This window comes from Ruditapes philippinarum, unplaced genomic scaffold (assembly GCF_026571515.1).
Source record: "Ruditapes philippinarum isolate M1 unplaced genomic scaffold, ASM2657151v2 ctg5851_1_1_1_1, whole genome shotgun sequence".
In the NCBI taxonomy this organism is placed as follows: Eukaryota; Metazoa; Mollusca; class Bivalvia; order Venerida; family Veneridae; genus Ruditapes; species Ruditapes philippinarum.
In genome coordinates this window covers 34,489-60,659 of record NW_026859197.1, presented here as the reverse complement: position 1 = coordinate 60,659, position 26,171 = coordinate 34,489, and the positions used below count along the sequence as shown (strand labels likewise).

General features: G+C 31.9%; 1 protein-coding gene across 1 annotated transcript in view; it reads left to right on the top strand.

The window, feature by feature from the left end:
• LOC132755579 (uncharacterized) overlaps window positions 1–16,355 on the top strand; it is a 35,439-nt gene extending 19,084 nt beyond the window's left edge. Inside the window, exons 9-25 of the mRNA XM_060746464.1 lie at window positions 318–425; window positions 694–962; window positions 1,963–2,056; window positions 2,991–3,055; window positions 4,313–4,352; window positions 6,037–6,140; window positions 6,833–6,958; window positions 7,808–7,956; window positions 9,621–9,756; window positions 10,124–10,252; window positions 10,940–11,045; window positions 11,663–11,742; window positions 12,018–12,152; window positions 12,587–12,715; window positions 13,545–13,702; window positions 14,362–14,497; window positions 15,134–16,355. Of these exons, the coding sequence (XP_060602447.1) occupies window positions 318–425; window positions 694–962; window positions 1,963–2,056; window positions 2,991–3,055; window positions 4,313–4,352; window positions 6,037–6,140; window positions 6,833–6,958; window positions 7,808–7,956; window positions 9,621–9,756; window positions 10,124–10,252; window positions 10,940–11,045; window positions 11,663–11,742; window positions 12,018–12,152; window positions 12,587–12,715; window positions 13,545–13,702; window positions 14,362–14,497; window positions 15,134–15,211 (2,042 nt within the window). The 3' untranslated portion in view covers window positions 15,212–16,355. The remainder of the gene's footprint in view (window positions 1–317; window positions 426–693; window positions 963–1,962; window positions 2,057–2,990; window positions 3,056–4,312; window positions 4,353–6,036; window positions 6,141–6,832; window positions 6,959–7,807; window positions 7,957–9,620; window positions 9,757–10,123; window positions 10,253–10,939; window positions 11,046–11,662; window positions 11,743–12,017; window positions 12,153–12,586; window positions 12,716–13,544; window positions 13,703–14,361; window positions 14,498–15,133) is intronic.
• Window positions 16,356–26,171: the final 9,816 nt, after the last annotated feature.

Genomic DNA, 26,171 nt, shown 5'->3' with positions numbered 1-26,171 from the left:
AATATGACGTGTATGCGTGCGCATAGAAGCCAAGAAGAATGTTTGGTACACTAGAATGAACTTATACATTATCCCTCATGTACAGACTCAATCAAACCGAGTCTGCAATTCTTATGTTATTTTGTTGTGATTAATGCTTCCGAGGGATCACTTTGTTTCCAGAATTTTGTCAAGATGTCAATTTAAATGATTAGTCAAAAATATGATCAGGGTACTTCGCATGTTTAACGACACGAGAAATTAATACTTAGTTTAATTCAGATGTAGTGCGCGACCGATGTATCGTAGAGCCCTTTTTATCATTTAATTTTAGTAAGCTTTGCACTTTCCTTTATCCGAAAATAGGCAAACTGAAAAACCGGCTAATCAAGAAAGATACAACCCTGGATCAAAGAAAGAAGATCACGTTTATGAGAATTTCAAAGGTTTTATTTATTAATATGTTAGAGCCTTGATACTTTAAATATTTGAAATAAAATGTAGGATTATGTAAGATTCTTGACTGAGTTGTTTATTTTATCACTCTTTCAAACATTATAGTAAATAATTTGCCAGAAAACTTTGGAATATTTTTCCTATTAATTTGTATGTTTTCCTAAACTATTGACGTCAGGACATACTGCTGTGTTTTATCCTTATTACAATTTATTTGATTTTAGTATGCATGTATAAATAAAATTCATCAATTAACAGAAACACAACTGATTAACAATATCCAGGAGGAAGAAGATGCAAATAACTCCGGAATTGTTTCTGTTGATATTGATCACATTCATACAGATATAAAATCTGGAAACGTAACAAAGCCTAATAACGCCTATCATCCCGATGTATTAGTAGACGTATCTTACCATGATGAATCAGACGGTCCATGTGATTTAGATAGCCATAGAGTGAAAGTAAAAGATCTATTTTCGTATGTCACCAAGAGACACCCAGATTCTTTTGCAATTGAATTCATGGTAAATAAGATTTGTTTATCAGTTTATATTTTTAGTGATATTTCAAATGTGAAAATGATACATCTTCTAATTAACATCCGAAACGGCATTCTCAGTTTTTTTATTATCAATTCATTTCGTGGGAAATCCTTGAGAATAAAACTAAAAGTTTAAATATCAAAACATAGTGTAAACTATTTGACCAAAAGTAGAACGTTATGACTGGAAATTTTCAGTTAGCTCTTATATAGGTACTGACGTTTGTTTAAAAAAGAATATTTCCCTTCCCCGCCCGCAATAATTGATTCCCTTTTTATCGTCTTCTATACTATGACCGTATGAATTTGCATTTGAGATATGGCAAAACATGTGTGCATCTAAACATTTTCTCATTTTATATGTTTTGTAGCTTCTGAGAGGTAATCTTTCTCCAGATATTACATCTAAAGTTAATAATAATTTCATTGTGACTAGTGGATTAGAATAGAAATAATGTATTTACAATGAAAATGTTTACACCTTTCGAAAATGAAGTCAAACAAAGACGTGATGATATTTTCTCTATTAACACGGATTGTCTTTATTGGCCTCTTGAAATATATCTGAAAAATATCTTTCTTTTCTTCCTGGTGACATTTTTGTATAACATTTTGTTTGAGCAATTCGGTTGCATAAACTATTTAAGTGTTTTGTATGTGCTACAGCACTTCAGTAATCATATATGACAGTTCATCAACAATTGTATAAAACTCATTGTTCATAATTTGTATAGTGTTTTGTAAAATGATGAAACGTTAAAGATAACAAACACGAAGATGTTATATAGTAGCCTTAGTCTGTCATAAACCTTTTAATTTACTATCCTTATTTTGTTTATTTTTAAAACACATATTGAGATGACTATGCAAATCGTTCAATTGTTAAGATGATTTTTGTTTGTTTAAATCAGGAAAGTACATTTATATATACATTAATATTATATAGAACTACATGTGAGAACTTTAATTTGGCAATGTTGCAGAATCTCGCTGAAGATCTAGATATAACAAAACATTGCACCGATGCCATGAAACCAGAAAATATTTTCTGTAACAGGTACAACAGCTTGTATCCATGTAAGTGTTTATATAGTTTTAAGCATGACAATATATTTCCTCCAATCAAACTAAGAATCAAATAATGGTCTACAGGATATTTGATATTTGTAATATTTTACAAATAGTTCGCATTTCGTATGCCACTTAATTAAAATTGTATACATTCAAAAATAGATCTAAGACAAGAAGTATAATGATTTACATTGATATACCACGATAATTCAAGTTCTTTTAATAAACTCGTGTGAATATATTGTACACATGAACTTCAGACATCACAGTTGTCACGATTTCCTGTGATTACTTTTGTTATGTACATGTTTAGTTAACCATTGATAATAGCTTCCTCTACGAATTTTCTCCCAGATTTTTTTGAACAATTGAGCAAATAGTCACTATGAAATTATTACTTATTTGCTTTTTCTCTTATCTAAATCAATAGTGCATGTCGTAGGCTATATCAATTTCATATCAATTTCTGCGACTGATGAAAGAATTTTCTTCATAGTTTTAAATAAGAGAGAGTTGTGATCTTGTATTTTGACATCGTTCAAAATATTATGCTTCTAAAGATTCTTCTGTTACAAGTGAAATTGATACACACGCAACTCACTTATCATAAGGAAAGGATAAAAATGCTGTCAATTTAATCATAAATAGCAATATTCTAAATATATGATGTCATTTGATCTGTTTGTTGCATTTAGCGTAAATAAAAGACCGGAATGTATGCAAGGATACATACCTTAAGTCATGAGCAAATCCCACATATAAAAGCATTGCATTTTGTCATAGCCCGAATTCGGTATAACGTTGATTGGTGTACATTGATTGAAATAAATAATCAGATGCCTGGATCTTAGTAGTAATTTTAATCACGATAACTTGATAAATTAACCACATGTATTGTAAATATAGTTATTGCTTGTTGTAAACAATATTTATGTTTCAGATGATCATTCAAGGGTAAAGATAGCTGCACTGCCAAGGTTTTTCATAAATGCATGCTATATTGACGTAAGTATATTATTTAAGAAATAATATATCCAAAACAGTGATTGTATCACTCAATAACATCAATGTTTGGAGTTCGGATGCGAGGAATTATATCACGAGGGCGTAGCCCGAGTGATATAATGATGCGCATCCGAACGACAAACAGTGATGTTATCAAGCGATAAAATCACTGATTTGGATATATTATTTCGATTCTAACACGACATCAACAAATAAATGTTGCCGTACTTGATAGTTAAGCCAATTTGCGCCTTATTTGTTTCTGTACCTTTTTTCAGCGCGTCGGATGTTTAGTGGTTACGTCACGTGTGTAATGATTATGTCACATGTCTAAATATAGAACGTCAAACTGTGCATCTGTTGCATAATAACACACACTTTCTGTACTTCTATGTTCAATGGGGAAAAATGCTGTTCGTGTTAGAATAACAGTTAAAGTATGGAATGAATAATAATAACCGTATCAAATTCATCCTTTACAAACATTATAATCTTAAACAGCACTGTTAATTATCTCTGCATTGGAAAGCGATCTGAAATCAACTGGACACATTACCAAAAATATGATTTCTTTTTGTATTGTTTATTCTCCATTGGTAGAATAATTTTATCATATTACCCTTCATTTACCAACTAATGAATGGGAAATATAAACTTTCTGTTTCTTTTCTGTTTTAGATGTATTTGTATTTCAATGTGTTTATTATGATTTGTTCACAGAATCGATGCTTTTGTTTCGGCTATGTGATGGAGTGATGCAAATAGTTACGGAGAAAAAAAATTTAAACTACCATAATGATTGCTATCAATTTCACATTTGTTTTGAAGAAAAATTGTTTATTGATTATTTTACACCAAATTCAATCATTTATGGAACACCAGAGCTAACCATAGAAATACTATTAATAATTGTCTTTTTCTATGATTCCTTATATGACATTTTATGCGTTTTATCGGTCTTGTGGCGCAAATTTACTCGGCTAGTCCCTTCTTAAGGTTCAATGTGATGATTATTGAAATAATTTATATAGACTTTTCACATGAAACAAATAATTGTATGACTAACTTCATATGTGCAGCCTGTACAAGTCATATATTGTTTTCTATTTTAATATATTTTTAGGCGGGATGTTTATGGTTCCTTGCTGGTTTTCTCTATTCTATATAAGTACTGTCCATAGGAACTCTTTTGAATATAAAGTGAATTACAAGTATCGTACGAGTTTCATAGTATTAATGCTTGATATCTTTTGTTAGGGATACAAAAACAAAAAGAAGGCCTATATTGCTTCTCTAGGTAAGTATTTTAAATAGTAAATTCACATATTTGTTTGAGTTTAGACTTTATCAAATATTTATATTTAATACAAAAGATAGGTCAGTTTACGGCGTATGCTTATACTAAATTATATTGCACGAGTACACATATGTCAAACCTATATTGGAAGAGAAGCTAGCCGGGTCTGATATAGATTTTGCTAGTATGTACAAAACCAATAGATTCAGTTTTGTTCTCAACAATGGATAATAACCTCTCTTTTTTACATTTTTGACAGTTGGACAGAATTTTGTTACTGCAAGGACAATAAGGAATTGATATGATTCTTTTACCTTACAAATTAAAAAGGAGGCTAAATGCATTTGATATAGATTTATTTGGACTATGGAAATGAAAACTATGCTAAGTTGATAAGATTGGAGCCGATAATGATTTCATTTGGAATATGACGCTGTCCAAACGCTGAAAGTTGGTTATATTTTATAAGATGTGAAATAAATCCTTACATAAAGAATGACAATTGTATTATTAAGTTTAGTTAAACTTTTCATGGTCATTCAGTACGATAACAAATATATATAAAGCGAAAACAAAGTGTAGGTCATCGAGCTTGTAAATGAATTTGAACTTTCTTCTTTCTAAAGGCAAATAATTATCAATCAAAGAAAACAATTCAATATATTTATGTGTTTCTTGTAGATGACTTGGTAGTAGTTTGTATGTTTACTTCTTAAAATATTTATTTTCTTTTTAAAATATAAACCTTTGTTAAACTCATATTTTTTTGGAATGCATGGTTGACACATTTGAATATAACTTATTTGCCACTGAAATGACATATTACATCAAGATATAATCTTTATAGTAGATCTATATTCAATGGCAGAAAACTCGAAAACAAGACCCTTAATAAAATGACATAAGAGTCATCTCGCCATATCTAACATTCTTTTCAGGGCAACAATTTTATTCAGTTTTCAGAAATTAATTATTTTACCGTATTTCATTTTAGAAAACTTTAAACATCAGTAATTTCTTTTCTATTGCATTATATCAATCATTTTATTGTGATATTACTATAATCATCCGAAAACATCTCGGGTATGTGTACGTGCAGGGAATAAATTGTTTTAATGAAAAAATCATAATTTGCAAACACATTTAATGACAATATCTCTTTTTTCACCTGTGCGAAAATTACTTATTTCACGAGGAAGTAAATGTAGTTAACATTATTGCATCCAATAAAACTCTTCAATTTGTATACCTTTCTATTCATTTCTTTACATTAGCTATAGATCTTTTGAAAATATAAATGTCATTTCGGTACGGTGTTACATAAATGTTTTACTTATGTAAAACTAATTATGTTTATTTTGACAAACCCGGTAACATTTACACGAAACTTTATTTTTTGAACGATACAATACCCTATACAATCAAGGTATTTTCGTCTTTTATAAAATATCATATTATTAGATCAGATCTGTCTGTGCATTGTTTGAATGTAAAAGACGAGACACTGACGAGGACATAAAAAGGACTTGCTAACAAGAAAGGAAGTTTTTTAATCAAACACGTTAACCCTTTAATGTCGTTTAAACTGACATAAACAAAAGAAAAATTAATACAACTTAAAATGACAACTTCTTCTATTTTTGCATGTGTTTATTCTATTAACTGTAATACTCTATATAAAAAGGTCCGACGTCAAAAACCACGGATAAATTCTCCAATTTCTGGCTGATGGTTTGGCACGAGAGGTCTGAGATCATTGTAATGTTGACTAATCTCAGAGAGGTCTCGGTAAGTCTATATGATTTAGTACCCAACATTTCCTGATCTTTACAAAGGAAAGGTTTCGAAATGATATGCTGATCAAATCTCACTTTTACCTTTCCTAAGAGGTTTTTAAGGCTCGAAATTTCTTAATATCATGGGAACAGTTTGAATAAGTTTACACTTTAAAGCTTGTGATTGAATTTCAGAATCCGCGTAAAAAGAGAAGAAACGGAATTCCACCAAAACGCCCGAAACGGCATAATTAAAACTGTTACAGTCTCAGTTTGTTTCAGCCAATTCATGGACGACTGTGATAAATGCCAGCTACCGTTCATTTAACATTTATACATGATTACATTTTCTAAAAACATTTTTTGTTTTTCGATGTAAATAATCGCTAAAGGCAGTTTACGTCAATCTGCCATTAGTAAAAGTAATTTAAGGTCCTGGAATATTAAGCATGGATGATAGATCCTAACCAAACGATGCTTTATTATTTATGATGCTATAATGTAACTCACATAACATTGAATATGAACAGAATAAAAGGCTATTTTTGTTAAATGTAAAACTCTTTTATCATTTTAATTTTATGATACCAAACCATCACTAGTGCCTTCATTTTTTCCCTATAAGTTCTTTAGTCATACGTTACGATACTGTTAACGCATTTGCTACCTGTAGAAATTTAGTATGACCTGTTTCTGTATTGTAAGGGTATGAAATGTGAGAAGTATTGGCCAAACTCGGATGAAGAGCAACTGTATGGACAGATTACAGTAAAATGTCGGAGTGTTGAAGAGTTTGCAGAATACACTGTTAGAACATTCACCATTTCGAAGGTAATTAAATGGAAAAAAAACCTTAAAAATAAATGACGATGTATCCATGGGGTAAACAATAGCACATTTACTGTCATTGAGATTTTTACTGAACAATAACGTGATTCATTCACAAAACAAAAAATAAAAACATGAAGTAAAATGAGTAAACTGATGCAGATTTGATATTTTTCCTTGTTCTTTGTTTTAGACATAAAAAAACTTTGTTCAAATTATAAGTTTCTGTTCTGATTACAATTATTTTGGGAAAATATTTTACTACATTCCTTGTCATTACTCATATACTGTGCAGGTATCCTTAATAAATAACAAAGATACCGGCAAAACCTGGCCTTTAGAAATGCACCAGATATTAAAAATATTTAAGGCAAAGGTCTCGTTATGTTAACTGTATAAATAACATTTCTAGAGATTTATAGTAATAAAATGAAAGAAAAAAGAAACATCAAATCAATAATTGAGATATAGGTTAGGGGCGAAAAACGTGTATTGATAGTTTTTAATATCTGATTTGATTATTTTCCTTTAGATGAGTTGTTATAAATGTAAGATATCAGTTAGGTCAAATTAACAACACGAAAATATGCAGTTTTTCCCTAGCAACAAGAAAAATTAAATCACTTACGTATAAAACATTTTTATTCTCTTACATTTTCATTTAGTCTTAGGGTATTTTTAATCCTTTAACATTTTTTATTTTAGACTATTAGGATACAACAGCAGTCAAATGTTTTCTAATCTTTCGACTTTTTTCAAACTACACATGCATATTTTTGTAAAATAAAGTTCTAAAAAAGTTAAATGTACTCTCTTTACTAATTCATAAGCAAACTTGTCTTTGTTCATAAGAAAAAAGAAGAGAGAAATGTGGTACATCTACACTATACAGCCTGGCCGGATAAAGGTGTTCCCCAGGAGGTGACAAGTCTTGTAGAGTTCAGACAGAGGGTGAAGTCAGTTCCTGTTACATTAGGAGGTCCGGTTATAGCCCACTGCAGGTATTATAGTAGCATATTGGTTAATTTGTGTAGATTGCTGTTCTGAAATGTTGATCAGATAATGAACATATGATAGTGTTATATTAACATAACTTTCTCACTTTTATTAGTCCCCTACCGGTTTACCGGAGGGGACTTTAGGTTTACCCTCCGTCCGTCTGTCCGTCCGTCTGTCCGTCTGTCCGTCCGTCCGTCTGTCTGTCAGTCCGTCAGTCCGTCCGTCCACAAAACTGGATCCCGCGATAACTTGAAAAGTACTGAAAATATTTTTATGAAACTTGGTATATGGATAGATGGCAGTATGGAGATTATGCACGTCTTTTTCTTTTCTTCCTATGTTGAAAATTCTGGTTGCTATGGCAACAAATAGGCTAAAAATATGGCAAATTTTACACATTAACTGGATCCAGTGATAACGCAAAAAGTACTGGAAACTTTTTATGAAACTTGACATATGGGTAGATGGCAGTCTTGGAATTATGCACGTCTTTTTCTTTTCTTCCTATGTTGAAAATTCTGGTTGCTATGGCAACAAATAGGCTGAAAATATGGCAAATTTTACACATAAACTGGATCCAGTGATAAAGCAAAAAGTCCTGGAAATATTTTTATGAAACTTGACATATGGGTAGATGGCAGTGTTGAGATTATGCACGTCTTTTTCTTTTCTTCCTATGTTGAAAATTCTGGTTGCTATGGCAAACACATAGACTGAAAATATGGCAAATTTTACACATAAACTGAATCCAGTGATATCTCAAAAAGTACTGGAAATATTTTTATGAAACTTGACATATGGGTAGATAGCAGTGTTGAGATTATGCATGTCTTATCTGTTCATCCTATTTTGAAAAAATATCAGTTGCCTTGGCAACAAATAGGCTTAAAACATGGCAAATATAACAATATTTGTGATAAGTCAAAAAGAGCTGAAAATTTTTATGAAATTGCATCTTTAATTCAAGAGTTATCTCCTCCTGCTTTTAAAATGTTATATTTTGGTAACAGGGATGTTTCAAATATTAACTTTAGAGTGTCCTTCAGTCCGTCTGTCTGTCTGTTCATAAAAACTGTTTCCTGTGATCACTTTTAAAGAACTTTTCCAACAAGTTTACTTAAAATAGAGAAAAATTGAAACATAAGTGAATGGCCAATGGCCCTTCAGAATGTTGATGGGGTTCTTACCGGTAGGGGACTTGCAATACTATGATAATTGCTTGTTGGTATTGGCTAACCAATTCATTTAACTTCAATAAATAGTGACTGCAGTCAGAACAGGGAAGCTTAATAGTATTTAAATAGTTTTGGAATGTAAAATGGCAGTAAGATAATAAGTATGTTGATCTTTTAAACATAATTATAGTAAACTATCCAATAAGAACAAATCCTATTTATAAAAATAGCTATTTCTAAATTTTTTTTAGATAATACACTGGTAACTCACTGTGCAAGATTTGTTAAAATATATTGTTTTGTCCACATTTCCTGCATCTCTGTTAATGTTTTTCATTTAAAATAAGTTACTAAATCTGATTTTGCTTATAAATAAACAGAATAACATCGCTTCATATAAGAAGAAATATTTCATTTTGGGTTTTCCTGCAAATCTATCAATGCAATGTATTTGATGTTTTAAATAATGTTGTTTCAACATATTATCAAAGTGCTGGTGTGGGGAGGACCGGCACATACATTGCTTTAGACATACTAACGGAGGAAGGCAAGGATTTAGGCTCCGTTGATGTGTTTAATTGCGTCAACAAAATGCGAGGACAAAGGGTGAACATGGTACAAACAGGTGTAAGTATCATATTATTGTACGTGTGTCTGAAAAGTTGCTTAAAATAATCATAGTAGACAACACATTGAAGCTTATGTTGTAATATGTGTGTCAAATTAAAATGTCAAAGTATGAACTACAGTTTTACTTTCAAGTAGGTGCTGGAGTGGATATGTAGAGATGTAATATTTGATTCAATGTGTATTTATGGGACATTGTAAGTTTTATCTTTTATCAGTTGCAGACAGTTTATATTATCGTTTTAATAAAGTTTTATTTTGATACCACGTATATGTTGTATGTATTCAGTTTAGTTTTGTCCATTATGATTCACTCATAGATTTATATACTTATATAAAGTAAAGAAACATATTACTTGATTAACAGGAGCAGTACATGTTTCTCCACAAAGCTCTTGTACATTCACTTACATTTGATTGTGAAACTCTTACTGCAGAGGCAATTCAGGCAATAGTGTATGAAGCAGATGAACAAAAGTTCACAGATATGTACCAGGCAAGAACATTTATTAACATTATTTACATATCATTGCTGTCGGGAAATTAATTTCACCGTAAGAAGTCTATAAATATTAATTTTGTGTTTGGTTTCTGCCACGAGATATCTAAATTTACTTAGTATTTGAAGTCAAATGAGAATGCGTTCATATGAAAAAAAGGTTTGACCGTGCACAGCCTTTCAGAAAGAAATCTATCTCTAAAGCTTTAAAATATGATAAACAAGATCAACAAGGAAAGGCGATCCAGCAACAAAAGCCAGTGGCAAGAAGCCCAGGAGAATCCCAACCAAAAACAGGACAGGGCACAAAAAACATACATAAGAAGAAAAAATTAGTAACTGATAAGGAACTCAAAGAAAACAAATAATAGGCCCAAAAAGTCAAAGGGCACAGGGGAAGGGGACAGGAGACCAGAGAAGGACGGGGGGGGGGGGGGGGGTAAATTAAGAAAGAAAACTAGGGGCAAAGGGAAAGATACTTACCGTAGACGAAAAAACAACAAGGGACACAAAAGTGTCACCAAAACAGTATGAAACAACAAAGACATACTTCTGAGGAACACAGGAAACCTTAAAAATCCGTCACTCTGCTTCGTCATTTTTACTACTCTTAAAAGCGGTCAATGTTTATGAAATTACTGTAGAATGGTAAATAAGTACAGCTTTTATTTGACAATCTTGTAGATTCTACAGCGAGAGGTAGACACAGAATGTCAGGATGATTTAGATGATCGTGAAGAAAATAGAAAACGCCATAACAACAAAAATAGAAGACATTCTGAGATTCCTGGTACATATTTTGTGTCTTTTCGTCTAACTATGTACAGATTTCAAAGCACTAATTCATTAATTTCACTTTTTTACTTCTGAGTTGCAGAATGTTTTCTGACATACCCTTGAAAAGTTTAAAATGTAAAAAAAATGCCAAGTTATAATGTTATATGGTGTTAACAGAAAACAACTCAGAAGGTTTGGTTTGTATTTATTAACTTTTAACATATTTCATTAAATCATTTAAGATACTAGTAATAAATGTGTAACGATGGTGCATGATCTGAAAAACAAAACTGGCATAAAAACCAGAAAACAGAAACAAATACAACAAAATCGCTAAAATTGGATTGGCTAAAATTAAATTACTGCCAAAACCGCGAAATTTTCTGTACGCAAAAATATCCTGCTTTACGGTATTTGAACAGTTGAAATATTTTTTTCAGAAAGAGATCGTCACCGTTTTCTTAGTTTATTGTATTGATGACACCATATCATACACCATATTATACAAATTATAGTAAAATACATAGTAAAATGTTTATAAGTTTCGTTGCTTTGACACACCATTTCAGATAATGACACAAAAGAACAATTTTTAAAATATTTTTAATACTGTTGATCATTATTTTTAAGCCAATCGCAGTAGAGTTAGACTGTTTGTTGCAAGGTCGCACCACTCAAGCCATGACTACATAAATGCCGTGTTTATAAGCGTGAGTAAAATACAAACTGATATAACACTATTTTATACTTTATAAAATGAGTTTATCTAGTTTTGTTGTTGTTATAAATTGCGTATATAACAGCAATAAATGCATTCGTTTTCTATTAAAATGTGGAAATGTTTTTGAAAATTATCTTAGATGTTATTAAGAGAACCTACATAGGTCAGAGTTTCAAAACCAAAAATTCATAATTATAGAAATACATGCAGTGTTGGAAAATTTGTGATCAAACAAATGACGTTTTAATTTGAAATATGTTTCAGAGTTTCAAGACCAAAAACTTTTTTATTGCTGCACAATCTCCACTAGCAGGAACTATTGAAGATTTTGTCTGTATGATATATCAACAGAACTGCGCATGTGTAATTGCACTGGATCAGCCGTTTAAACAGGGCGATGTATATAAGTTGATTTTAACAATCACTCAATAGTTTTCATTATAGTAAATAATACAAAATCAACTCGTACATATATTAAGTATCATTCAGTGCATTTATAGAAAAAATCCATTTTTGATAATCGCAAAAAGAAGTAATCGAACGTTAAATATTTAATCATACAGAATGTGCGTCAATTTATCGTAACTCATTCTTCATCTTAAATCTTTTATGTTGTTTTGAGTTAATGCTTACCATTTTAACATTGTTTCAATGTAAGATGTTTTGACTTGTTTCAATTTAAGTATTTTATATGTTTAACTAACCTCTGAAATATGTGATCAATTCATAGAATTGTTTAATTCTTTTTCATTTAAGAGTTTATATCTCGTTTGTGCTTTTACTCTTAATTTTGTTGTTGACAAGCTGGTACATTACCATGTATTACATGTCAGAATGATGGCCAATATATCCCAGCTGACAACAAGACATTCATGGGTGGAAACTTTACTGTAACAAGCTCGAAATGTGAAAATAAACAGCAGTTTGTTGTCAAAAAACTGACCATTACACATACAAATCAGGTACATAGGGATTATAAAGAATTGTTTCATGTGATGTTGTCTATTATTCTGCGAAAGTCTTTAACATCTTTATCATTTTCCTTCTAGTGTACACACGTCATATTTCATACAAAAATATACAAACACCATGAAATATAACAAGGAAGGTGATGTTCAATGATAATATTTATGTAGGATCTTAATCAAGGGGAATGACGTATAGTGGTTGCACACCTGGTTCAATAAATAAATTCATTTATTAATAAATCAACTAGTTAACTATAATTTAAGAAAAAAGTAGAAAAACTGATCAGAGTAGTCACTTGTCAAATCTCAAAATATCTACATGATCAGGTGAGTTTTCAATAACTTCGTCAAATCAGAAACTAGGAAAAAAGCTTAAACCTAAAACCAAGTGTGTCATAATCATTGCTTTAATGAATAGAAAAACTTTAAAAAAAATCAAAATGTTATAATAATTTTCCTGGACAAAATACGTTTAAAAATTCCATGACTATGTCTATGAGCCAATATGTAAGGTTTGCAACAATTTCGCTACCTTGAACCGAGTGTGCTTCCACTTCACGTCCTGTTCCTCGGTGATTTTTTGAAAATAATACAATATTTCCATTCACTGTTTGTAAAAGCAATATTGATTTAAGACCAAACGTCCGGTATCAAAATATATGATACAAGTGAACGTATTAACGGTTTGCATTTTTAGAAACAATTTAAAGTGGTTAAACATATGATTGCATATTTTCATATTGATTGATATCAATATTTTGAATTGGATATCTGAACTATTTATTGTTACAGTATATCTTTATTTGCTTGTCATGTTTTTCAGAGTGAAGTGAAAACAGTTTATCATTTCCAATATAAGAAATGGGCGGAATCTAACACTGTTCCTGACACTGTTGAAGACTTTGTTCATTTTATCAAAGATGTTGAAAAACGTGTAAATCATCATACAGATAACAATACACATGTAGTTGTTCACTGCTTGTAAGTTAAAAACAATTCTGTCCTTACTTTCCCTATATTGTTATTTCAACATTGCAGGTGAAATCGCTATTATCAGGAATATGAAGTGAAAACTTTTTTTGAAAAAGAAAAAGAAAAAAAGAATGTGTGTGTTTTAGAAACTCATTGGTTGTCAGCTATTAAGTTTGCAATTTTATTAAAATTGTAAGATATAAATGCTGTAAAACTGTCTTACTTTTTTTCTTGTTCAAGAATCAGTGAAACAATATTTATGATGAAATGCTTTAGCCGTCCCAGAACTATCTTACATACTGAGATTTAAAATGTTAAATGTTCTACATAAACAAATGAGATGCACACATTATTTACAGCGATTTGTTATCTATGTCCGATAAAACAACACTGGTAGTGATATTTCTTTCACAATCATGAGGTTTAAAATTCACAATTTGTAATTTTGCTTAGGTTTTAGACGATAGCTTACATTTGCATAAGGTTGACATAAACAGACTTTATGACAATTTTTTCTTGCAAGACAACAATAAGTTTTCCAATTATCATTATTCTTCTAAGGTAAATAGATACTTAACAGATTAGAAATGTAAATGATATTTTATAGACAGTACATAATTAAGCTATATATACAATTATAAATAATATTATTTGTTTCAATGATAAAGGACTGGGTATGAGAGATCTGGGTTATTTTGTACCTTGTATTCACTCCTTGAGAAGTTAGAGGCTGAGCGACAAGTCAGTGTAGTTAATATGATAAGAAAAATCAGGACACACCGCCGACAAGCTATAACAGGGGTGGTAAGATTGTTTTATTTCTTAGAGCAGAATAATCAATTATATTAACTCTAAATGACAATGCTGATTAAATGAATAAATGAATACTCTTCTGATATATTATTTCAATGGCTAGCATGCATTGGACATCTTTCCTTTTACTATTGGCCATATTCTTCACTTTGCAAATGTTAAATTGGCCAAAGGCATGCTATTATGCCGATTTGCTGAATAAACTGAACTGTTGTCTAGAAAACAGATCAGTGATTGAATAAACAGCTATAAGATAAATCCAAAATACGACAAGCAAATTACAGATACACTGTAGCTTTGATCTTTTTTACCTTTGATTTTCTTCTACTTAAAATTCATTTCATTACTTGAATATACAAACTACTTCACAATAGAAGCTAAAAGCTACAATGATAAGCACGTTAATAATTTTTGTTTGCGCAGCGACTGGCTGCGTTTTTTTCCCGTGGTTAAACAAAAAGTGTATTTTTTCCGAAACATATTTTAAATACGATGAAAAGGGCCTCACTTGCATGGAATTTTCCAAATTATATGTATTGCTTCTTACTTGTGGGAAAGCAAACCTTTCTTGAGTGCAACAGTTCCATTGTATACATGTATGCCACTGATGTCATATTTCTATTTCAGGAGCAACTGAAGTTCTGTTTCCGGTGTGTATCTGCCTATTTAGAGATATATAATACATACTCAAACTTCGCTACATGATTGTTTCTGATGAATATCTGCCCATTTAGAGATATATAACATGTAATCAAACTACGCTACATGATTGTTTCTGGAGAATATTTGCCTTTTTAGAGATATATAACACATACTCAAACTTCGCTACATGATTGTTTCTGATGTATATCTGCCCATTTAGAGATATATAACATGTACTCAAGCTACGCTACATGATTGTTTCTGATGTATATCTGCCCAGTAAGAGATATATAACATTGACTCAAACAATGCTACATGACTGATTCTGGTTTATATGCTTACAGAGATATATTAATCATACCATACTGCGCTACATGACTGTTTCCAGTGTAAATATGTATATAAAAATACAAACACACGCCGCATGGTAGTTGTCGGTATATACCATGTGTATGTATATAATAGAAATGTATGTAAAATCGATACTTATAGAGTACACTATATGACTGTCTCTTGCATATATTTGCTTACAAATAGAGTTGTATTTCACAAACTCAAACTATGCAACAAACAAAGTCTAAGAACGTGTGAAATAGACTTAATTTGTAATGCATGCAATATCATTTTGAATTGCAAAGATAAAAATGATCCAACGGAATGAAAATATATATTATTGTAAACGGAACTACTTTACTAACACAACCGCCTCCTTGGTCGAGGGGTTAGACTCGATGACTTCTAATCCAGTTACCTCTCTGGCGTGGGTTCGATCCCCGGGAGATACTTTGGTAGTTTAGCGCGGAAGAAGGTAGTCTAGTACTGGTGTAACTCTCCAGGAACGATAGTTAGGAAACTACCCGCCATTATATGACTTAAATACTGTTGGAAAAGGCGTAAAATGAAACAAACAAACAAACAAAACTTTAGTAACAATACCATATTATAGTTAAATAACATATAGTTTAGTGTTAAAATTACTATTTAAAGAGTCATTGTTGAAATACATTCATGGCTATTATGGATTATATTACAAAGGATAACTCACATAACGGATAGGTAACAAAACGGATTACTCACTGTATATATTTTAGCTTGATGTGTCAAGATAAACATCATCAAGATACTTTTATAATAATCTTATTGTAATTCATTTTGATTATGTATATTTATTGGCTGTAGTTTATCATCAAGTTATATTCCTTCTAACACTCGTATTTAAGTTGTTATATTTCTATTCGATGTGATTTGTTAATAAATATTATCACTTTAATATACGTAGTTTTTTGTATACATTCTATTTATGCATGTTTATACATGTATAAAGTTTTTCATTATATTTTAAGTTATTCATTTGTGTTGTGCATGGTATTGGTAAAAAATCCCAAATTTTATCAAACAGGAATGAGAATGTATATTTTTTGTTTGATTTTACCCTTAACTGTAAACATTTTGTAGTAAGATAAAGTTCACTTATAAATATACTAGGAAGAAGGATTAAGACGTGAAGCAAATTCCCACCCTTGAGTCTTTTCCTAACTTAGTTCAATGTTGGTGGTTCTTTATTGTTGGATTTTATCAGCGGTTGTGTTCATTGTATGCCGCTCTTCCTTTCTTCTACCTAGTGTTTGCTGTGCTCATAATTATTATCTGAATAGCCACGGTTTCAGTTTGGATGTTTTATCAAACATGAGATTGAATAATGCAACGTTTGTAGACTTATGTAGTGTACTATGTAATATGCATATACTAATGATGGTTCATATTATTTTTAGTTTTGCTTTTAAGATGCATTTAGAGTTTATAACATGTTGAGAGGGGGTCTATCAAATCGCTTATAATCCCATAGGATGATATATGGTGGTTCGACTTTTCTTTGTGTTTAGCAGATGACAGAGTTCTTGAATATTATCTGACCTTGCTTTGAGTGTAATTTGGTTAGAATACATGCACCGTTTCAGTGTCTGCCTTAACTTATCATGGATACGCCACAGAGACGTACGTTGAAAGTTAAAAATACAACATTATAAGTATAAGTACCTTATACAAACACTGATTTTGTTAAAAAATCTCAGTTTTCGAGTGGCACAGATATTAAAGATAGGAAGGTATGGAACGCCGTGACTGTCTTATATGATCAATGTTTTTGCTATCTTGTGAAACGATGATATCATTTTGTCGTTTGGTCATGTTAAAATGTGCATTTTACATAATTTCTTGTCAAAGGATCATTCTGACTCGTTCAAACAGCATGGTGTTCCAAAGGTAGACAAATCTTGAAAAAAAATGATACATTCGTTAGCATGATAGAAGAATGCGCATGGCGTTGAAGTTCTCTGCCGCTGAGGCGGAAATGTGCGATCGTATTTGCCTGTTGATGGGATTTTTATTTTACTAAATGTAATACTAGTATAATGTCAGGTGTGTTTTAGTTATGGATTAGATATACCAATTTGACAACTTATTCTTAAAATTAAAAAAAAGAATCCAAGGAAACATTTATTTCAACCTTGGGAATAATAAGCTACGATAAATGCAGACTTCTAAAGGTAGGTAATTTTATTTTCGTACATATGGTTTTTGCTTAACATTTAATTATATCAGGCACATTTTATATTTGCGTAATTTGAATGTACCGGGTAATTCTGGAAACACCTGGAGTATTTATTTCCAGTTTTTTCTATGGATAATGTATTGAATAAATCATTCACCAATAGTGTGATCATTCACATCATTACTACAATGACAATAGACATCGTGTGTCTTTTATTTCATAATGAGTAATGTTTGTTTGCCATCCATTTATTTGCTCTATTTAAATGCATACACATGTTAAATAACGTTTGACAAAAGAGTGTCCCTGCTTTATTTATATAGGAAACATAATTAAAAATCTATTTTTAATTAAGTATAAACATTAATACTTTTGGCAGGTTATAAATAATTGATATACAGTTATAACAATGAATAAAAATAAATCCGCCTGTAAAAACGCATGCATAAAGTAAGTCTTGCAATCAATTGAAACTAGAAAAATATTACATACATTCGTATGCAATATAGGTACGATTGCATACTAACTTCTGTAAAGAAGTTTTATGCTTGCTGCATGAAAGGTGTTATGTAAAATGAACAAACATGTCATCAGATATTTTATATCTTTAAAGATTTTCATGGAAAGCTACATACCACGGATTTATATTATATATAATTCCGTGAATAAATGTATCATAATATTAAAGTTGTATGCCTTCAGATGAGAAAAATGATTTCAAGAAAAGAACAATGCACGAACAATTTAATGTTTTAAAACATAAACACAAAAATACACTTCTTCCACTGAATAGACCAAATGAAAATCTTGCAAACCCACAGAAATAGAAATATAAACAATAACATCCCGTTTTTGCTCGAGTATTTCTTTGTTTTCTGAACTCGTAAATCTGGTCACCAGTTTATAAAAAAAACATAGCTTACGGACACGATCATTTTTCTTCTTGTTATCTTACAGAGCATTAATTCTAATATATGAAAGGTAGAATTTCATTGAAAATCATAGTCACAGGTTTGAATAATTATTATGTATCTACAAAAAAACATCCTTATTTGTTATCAAACAATCCAATAAAACCCAAAAGATACGGTTTGTAAATATTTATTACAAAGAGATATAAAAAGGTATTTCCTATCCTATACGACGCGACCATGTTAGCTTTATTTATAATTCCCGCGTTAAGTCGCGGTGGAGCCAATCACGTGATACTGTAACGACAGCCATTTCACGATACGAAAATGCCTGGCCCTTCTCGGACAGTTTCTTATGCCGAAAATATAATATGAAATTAATACTTGCAATTCAAAGTTTGTTTGCTACATAAAGATTATCGATTTACTAATTGCAAACCTTTTCTCTGCCCGACTATGTTGATGTTTTATCATTGGCTGAAACCATCACGTAATCAATACACATTAAGGTATGAACTACTTTCATGGTCATTAAAATTATGCATTTAATCGGACATATAACGATCTTTTTTTTATAAATAATTTGATAAAACAATCCCATAATCATTTTAAATAATTGAAATCATTGAGCAACAATAAATGCATATAAATTGTAGATTTCTGTAATATGACAACTCACCCCCTAAACAAAACATAATAGACTCACTCAAAAACAAGCGTCTGCTTCTTTACCTTATTATGTAGTTGCATGACCATGAGTGAGTGAGTAAGTAAGTAAGTAAGTAAGTAAGTATAAGTAAGTATAAGTAAGTATTAGTAAGTATAAGTTAGTAAGTAAGTAAGTATGAGTAAGTAAGTAAGTAAGCAAGTAAGTTAGTAAGCAAGTATAAGTAAGTAAGTAAGTAAGTAAGTAAGTAAGTAAGTAAGTAAGTAAGTAAGTAAGAAAGTAAGTAGGTAAGTACATTGTGTATTATAGTGTATTATAGTGGCATTGTGCATATATAAATTTCACATACATAATAAGAATACATACAAAGACACCCGGTCCATTGGACTTATAAGTCACTTTATTATATAAATACAAATATACAAACTGTGAACAATACATAGCTTTCAAAATGGAATATTTAAATCAGATCATAGTTGCTGCTCGACCTGTAAATCGCAGTATCACAATTTAGCGAACGGACAGTCAATGTATCATCATGTTTTATTATTGGCACGTTAAAAGTCAATTACCTATTATACAGCAAATATCTCCTTAACATATAGGGTTTAACAAGAAATCTTGTTATTTTATTCTGGTGATTTTTAATAAGAAATACTAATTTTTCTGTATTTGTCATGTTGTTATATGCATCATTTGTAATAATGTCATTAAATGTCATTGATCTTATATCATTATATACCAGACACACAATTAAGAAATGAGTTTCATCTCGACTTAATCCTGATTGGCATATAGTATAGTGTCTTTGATTTGGCGCTTCTCCTTCATATCTTCCGGTTTCTACACGCAAGGGCAGAATGCCACACCGAAACTGTGCATAGATTGAACGTTCATTTCTTTTAAGATTGACTGACAAAGAGCTTTCACATGAAAACGCGGTCTTTAATGTTTTGTAAGTCCTTAATTTAGACACCTTTTCATAGTCGATTGCCCATGTATTTGCATAATACTCGAAATTTTTAATTTAATATAATCCATATTCACTGTTAATTTATTGTCAAAGTGGTTGGATAAGTCTAACTTGTATCAGTGTTTGGGGACCTTTCTGTTGAAAATGTGTCAGAGTTAAATCGTATACATATACATGCACAGTGCGTTAACTGGAGTGCAGGTATCAGTTACCCGCACTGCAGAGCATGCCCATTGATTGGTTCATTTTGTCTGGCGTTTACATATTGTGACGACGGGGAAAGGGAAAGCGATAGAAAAATCATATTCAGATGCTCATTCATTGGTTCCTTTTTTCTGGGGTTTCATATTGTGACATCAGGGAACGTGTTTTTATTTTTGACTATGATACAAAAGAGAAGAGAACATCAAAACACTCGGCAATCTGATTGATACTCGGGGGCTACGCCCCCTCGTACAAATCAGATAGCCTCGTGTTTCGATGCTCTTTCTATTACTTAGACATAATGGTTTTCACTTCATTGCACCAGTTACTTGTTGCGCTTGAGTTATCGTAATCCATATTAAACACTCGTTTTGTAATCCTTTCATCACTTAATTTCACCTGTCTATTCTAATACCGGACAATACAAATCCATCTTCTATAGACACACGGTATCCAACCTGTTTCTCCCAAGAGTGCTAATTTTGATGTAAATCTGTGAACGCCTAAGAAGTAGCAAATTGCACGATGTTGTACGTTGTCCGCCGCTTGAAAATGTGTGAAGCCTAAAACGGAAGCACTGTAATCTAAAATAGGGATAACACATGAAGAATATAATTTTTCAAATGTTTTAAATCCGCAAGGGTTTAGACCATATACTTTTGAAATAAGGCTGCCAAGAGCCCGTCCTGTGCTTTTTGAGAGCGTTTCACAATTGTAGCTAAAGTTGTATTTTTCATGGAAAATAATACCAAGGCATTTATATTTGTCGACGGTTTCAAGATAATTGACTCCGATTTTGAACTGATAATCACTACATGGCATTCGTCCTTTCCGGAAGTGTATTACCTTGGATTTTTTCGCAGTTAATCTCTAACGCTCGCATCAACATTCTTCAGTCAGAATTGGCAATCAGACTATATCGTCCGCATATAGGAGCATTGATATTGATGTGTCCCCCACCTTGACCCCATGTCATGGTCGTTGATTTCCCCAACTAAGTCATTGACGAAGATTGCAAAAATTGTCGGCGATAAATTGCATCCTCGTTTTACACCTTTTTTAACAAATGAACCAGTCTGTAAGTTCATGATTAATGCGCACGCAAGACGTTGAATAATTGTATATACTTTTTACTGAATTATATATTTTACCGTCTATTTTATTCAACAGTAGTTTGTAAAGCATCATGTCTCTGTCGATAAAATCAAAGCATTTCTTGAGGTCAATAAACGCTGTCATTACGGACGTATTATTCCTTATAATACTATGTAATGTAAAGATGTGATCCTCACATGACAGATCTGCTCTAAATCCATTTTGTTTGTCGGCTAAAATATCGTGTTCGTTCAAAGAAACCGTAATTCTTTTGTTAATGAATGCACTATATAACTTGCTAATGCATGATAGTAGACTGACCCCTATAATTCATAGGTAATCGTGCGTAAGTATTTGAGTCTTTCAAAATTGGACAGATAAATGATTGTCTCCAGGGTGTAGGTATAATTTCAGTATCCATAATTAGTTGAAATAATTGCTGCAAGACCGATATTATGTCAGGAAATTTAATAACACCGCACGGGATCATATCGTAACCGGATGCGGATTTTGATTTCGCTTGCATTACTATTCTAGAAAGTTCTTGAATTGTGATATTCCCATTCAGTTGTGTGTTGGGCGTGTATCAAGGGTCTAGCATATCTAACTCGATTAACTTTTTCTGACTGAAAAACTGTTCGTCAAAATCACTGACATTTTCACCATTGTATAAGTTTTCAAAGTCACATTTCCATCTTTCGAAGACTCAATTTTGGTCAGAAATGATATCTCCATTTTCAACTATTTCTATCGGTATATTTTTATTCTGCCTAGGTCCTAATCTCCGGATTTTATCCCAAAGGTCATTAGGATTATTTGAAGATAAATCGTCTTTTACTAGGGCGATTGATTCTCGATACTGGCGTTCTGCTCGAATTAGTGTTTTATCAAACAGATTCCTTGAATTAGTATATTCCATTCGTAAAGCGTTACGAACGGATTCTTATGTCTTTACATTTCTTTACATTTCAAGTATGTCCGTTCTTTAACATTCATATTGTTCCAAAGTTGTGACAAATTTTCATCCCAGAACGGTTTGTTGTTCTTGAATCGTTTTCTTGTGTGATTTGATGAACTGTATTTTGGCACCGTATTATTCTTTTTCGTTATAAGTGTCTCACAAAATGTGTCGTAAATTGTGTCAATATCACACTGTGTTTCTCGGCAAATTCTTGTAATTATATTTATCAATGCTGTCCTAGAAAGTTCGCTCCCTATAAAGTCTGAAGGTATCCTATTCAAGTTGAATCGTGTCGGATTAATAATAAACTTGCCACTAACGTTATCACATTCTTTCATTGTAAGGGTTAAACTCCGTTAATATCACACACTGGTCTGGTAATCGCGATTTTTTACCTAGTAATCCGTGTAATCCATATTTGTCAACAATAGACTTACAGATTGCACACTAAAATTCGAGCATATCTTCAAAACGTCATGTGGTTCACATATGTAGTCAACAACAGATTTTCCTTTTCGTGATATGGATGTGAAATTGTCGTCTGCAGCGTCGAATCTACCATTTAGAATACAAAATTTGGCTTCACATAAAAATTCTAAGAATTCATGACCATGTAGGTTTACTGTAAGGTCCATAACTTGTCTGTTTTGAAATGAATCTACTCCACTTATACTACCCGGAAGTGAACCTAACCATGAATTATAATCACTTACTGGTCGAATTCTCATGCGGCAGATAATAGCGCAGACGACAAATTCATTATCACACGAATTGTTAACAAATTTCACAACTAAAATTCCGTCATACGATTTATTCATAACATTTAATTCGTATTCTTCGCAAATAGAGTTTTGTCACTAGTAAACCCAGTCCTCCAGAAGCTTTAGGAGCGTTCTATCATCTTGTTGTACTCTGTGCATGATACGTCCATTTGCATTTACCCTTAACGTGTTGCCTTGTGGTAATTCATTCAAAATATCTCGCGCATTCATTTCAATCAGTCTTTCAATACGCGACTTGTAACTCTTAATGTAAACTTCTTTATATCTGTCCATATCTTTTAGTGCCATTTTATGCGATAGCACTCGACATTTTGAAAGCTTATTTTACTAACGGTGGGCGGTTAACGTACCGCGTCGGAAGCCGCGATACATCGATGATAAGAACATTCGCCTAAAGCACTTATCAAGTCCTGTGCTACCGCCATTAAATATTCCCCCTCAGTGTATGTTAACCCACTTGCTATTACTGTTAAATCTGGGTCATAGCTTGGATTAAACTGTCCATATTTGTGTTGATCCGTGCTATCACGTGACTTATTTTCATCTGTATGGCGTGAACTTGTCGTCTGCTCTATTGTAGTAATTCGGGATTGCATTCCTTGAACAGTGTTCGTGGCTTGTAATAGTCGATAGCTCTCTCATCTATCCAATGACAACTCGTCACGTAAGGCCTGTATTTTCGTATCGATGCTCTCCATCAGGTCAGATCGGAATTTTTCTAATTTCGATTAGAACATACGTTTCATGCTATCCTGACTTTTCTTAATATCCACAACCGTCTCTGATAATAAGTCCAATTTAATACTTTAACTTGCACCTGTACTAAATAATTCCTTATTATCCCCTTGTTTTTCCCGGGAGATGCTTTGGTAGTTTAGCGCGGAGGAAGGTAGTCTAGTACTGGTTAAGTCTCCAGGAACGATGGTAAGGAAACTTCCCGCCTATATGACTGAAATACTGTTGAAAAAAGGCGTAAAATGAAACAAACAAACAATCAAACAAACAATCCCCTTGTTATGAAGACATTATAGAAGTTGGACTCTTACTTACTTTATCGCTAAAAGAAGCCATACTTTTCACCTGCTTGTTGTTTACATTGGTATTGCACTTTATATCATTTCTCTTCACTTCACAATGCTGAGAGTCGAACAGAATAACATGTGTCTCATTTAATATTTCACTTACATTCTAAGTATCAGCTGTACCCTCTGACGGTCCTCTTTTCTGTGTTGCTTTTTTGGGGTTCAATTTATCAGATTCGCTTCCACTACTCCCTTTATTCCTCTTTCTTGTCATAGTCTTTAAACATAGCACAACACGTATTCTTTATTCAAATTTTTGTGAACATAAAAAAGTTCTTATCGGAGCTTTTTTGTTTGTTTTGGTTTTTACGTCACATCGACACAGTATAGGTCATATCGCGACGTTCAAGCTTTACTGGTGGATGAAGACCTCATGTGCCCTTCCGTGCATTATTTCAGGCACGAACGGGCACCTGAGTAGAACCACCGACGTTTCGTAAGCTAACTGGATAGCTTCCTCACATGAAAGAATCAAAAGTCCCCGTCGGGATTCGAACCCACAGCGGTGAGGGGCAAGTGTTCGACCTTAACCACTCGGCCACGGACGCCCCATATCGGAGCAATAAATACTATTAGACCTTTAGGTAACGGAAACTGAAATTATGAGCAGAAATGAAACCTTATTGAAGGAAAATTAATATGCTAATCTTGTCATATAATTATCGTCGGTCGGTACACCTGACTATCAGCGGCGACAGAGCTCGATTAAATATCAGGGATCTATTGTCATGCAAAATTTTGCTTCACCCGAGGATGAAAACAGCTACCCCTGTATAACAAATCCAATGTTCTTCCTATTGAATTAAGCGGGCGGGATAAAGGCATAAAAAGTGTTATATTTACGGATTTAAGTGCTGCATTTATGAAATTATTGTCGAAAGTATTCAATTATACATGAACTACAAATTTCATCATCTTCACAAATTGTTTGATGGGTTCAGAACATGTCCATATGTAAAGGGCATTCTCGAAACTTATTCTCGAAATGAAATTCTTGATCAACGATTTCAATACACCTAGCTGAACAACGAATTAAAACAGGAAGACATTTATTTTGATCAAATGTGTAGTAAATTTTACTTCCTAATTACTAATTGGCATTTGTTAATATATCACAATCTCTATTGCTGTAAACACATTTAAAATTATTATAAAGACATCGTGAAACACCGATTGATACTAAATTACAAGATAAAATAATTGTCAAAACTATAGTGATACATGATTAAAGGATATTTAATTCACGAAGATGAACAGATTTTGGAAAACGGTGTGTTATATTAAAACAATTTTTTTGTATAGATATTTACGTCTACGTCTACAGTTAAATACTTCGCATTTAATTTCAATAACTTTTGCAGCTGTACTTACTATAAATGCTGTTCATTTTATTATAAATCAATGCTTTATAATTGAATAAAAATTCTTAATTCTAGAAATGGTCAATATACATGTACATATATGTATATCACAGTTCCTTATGTATCATAAAGCATGATCGTTGTTAAAGAAATAATTATACCTAGTTCATGTTGAACGGTAATTTAAAACTTTTATCATAGTGATTACGTGAATTGTTATCTGTTTCAGGTCTTAGTTGTCGTATACAATCTAGGATATATTGACAGGTATTTTGTCTTTGGCAGTATGTTATTATTTTATACGATGCAACATAACTTCATATATGTTTAACATTTTCTTAAGGATAGTCATTAGATAACTGTCCAGGACATTGTAGATGAATTTATAACTGAGCGTTTAAGGTATTAGGACCCTAATGGGCACTATCAGGAACTA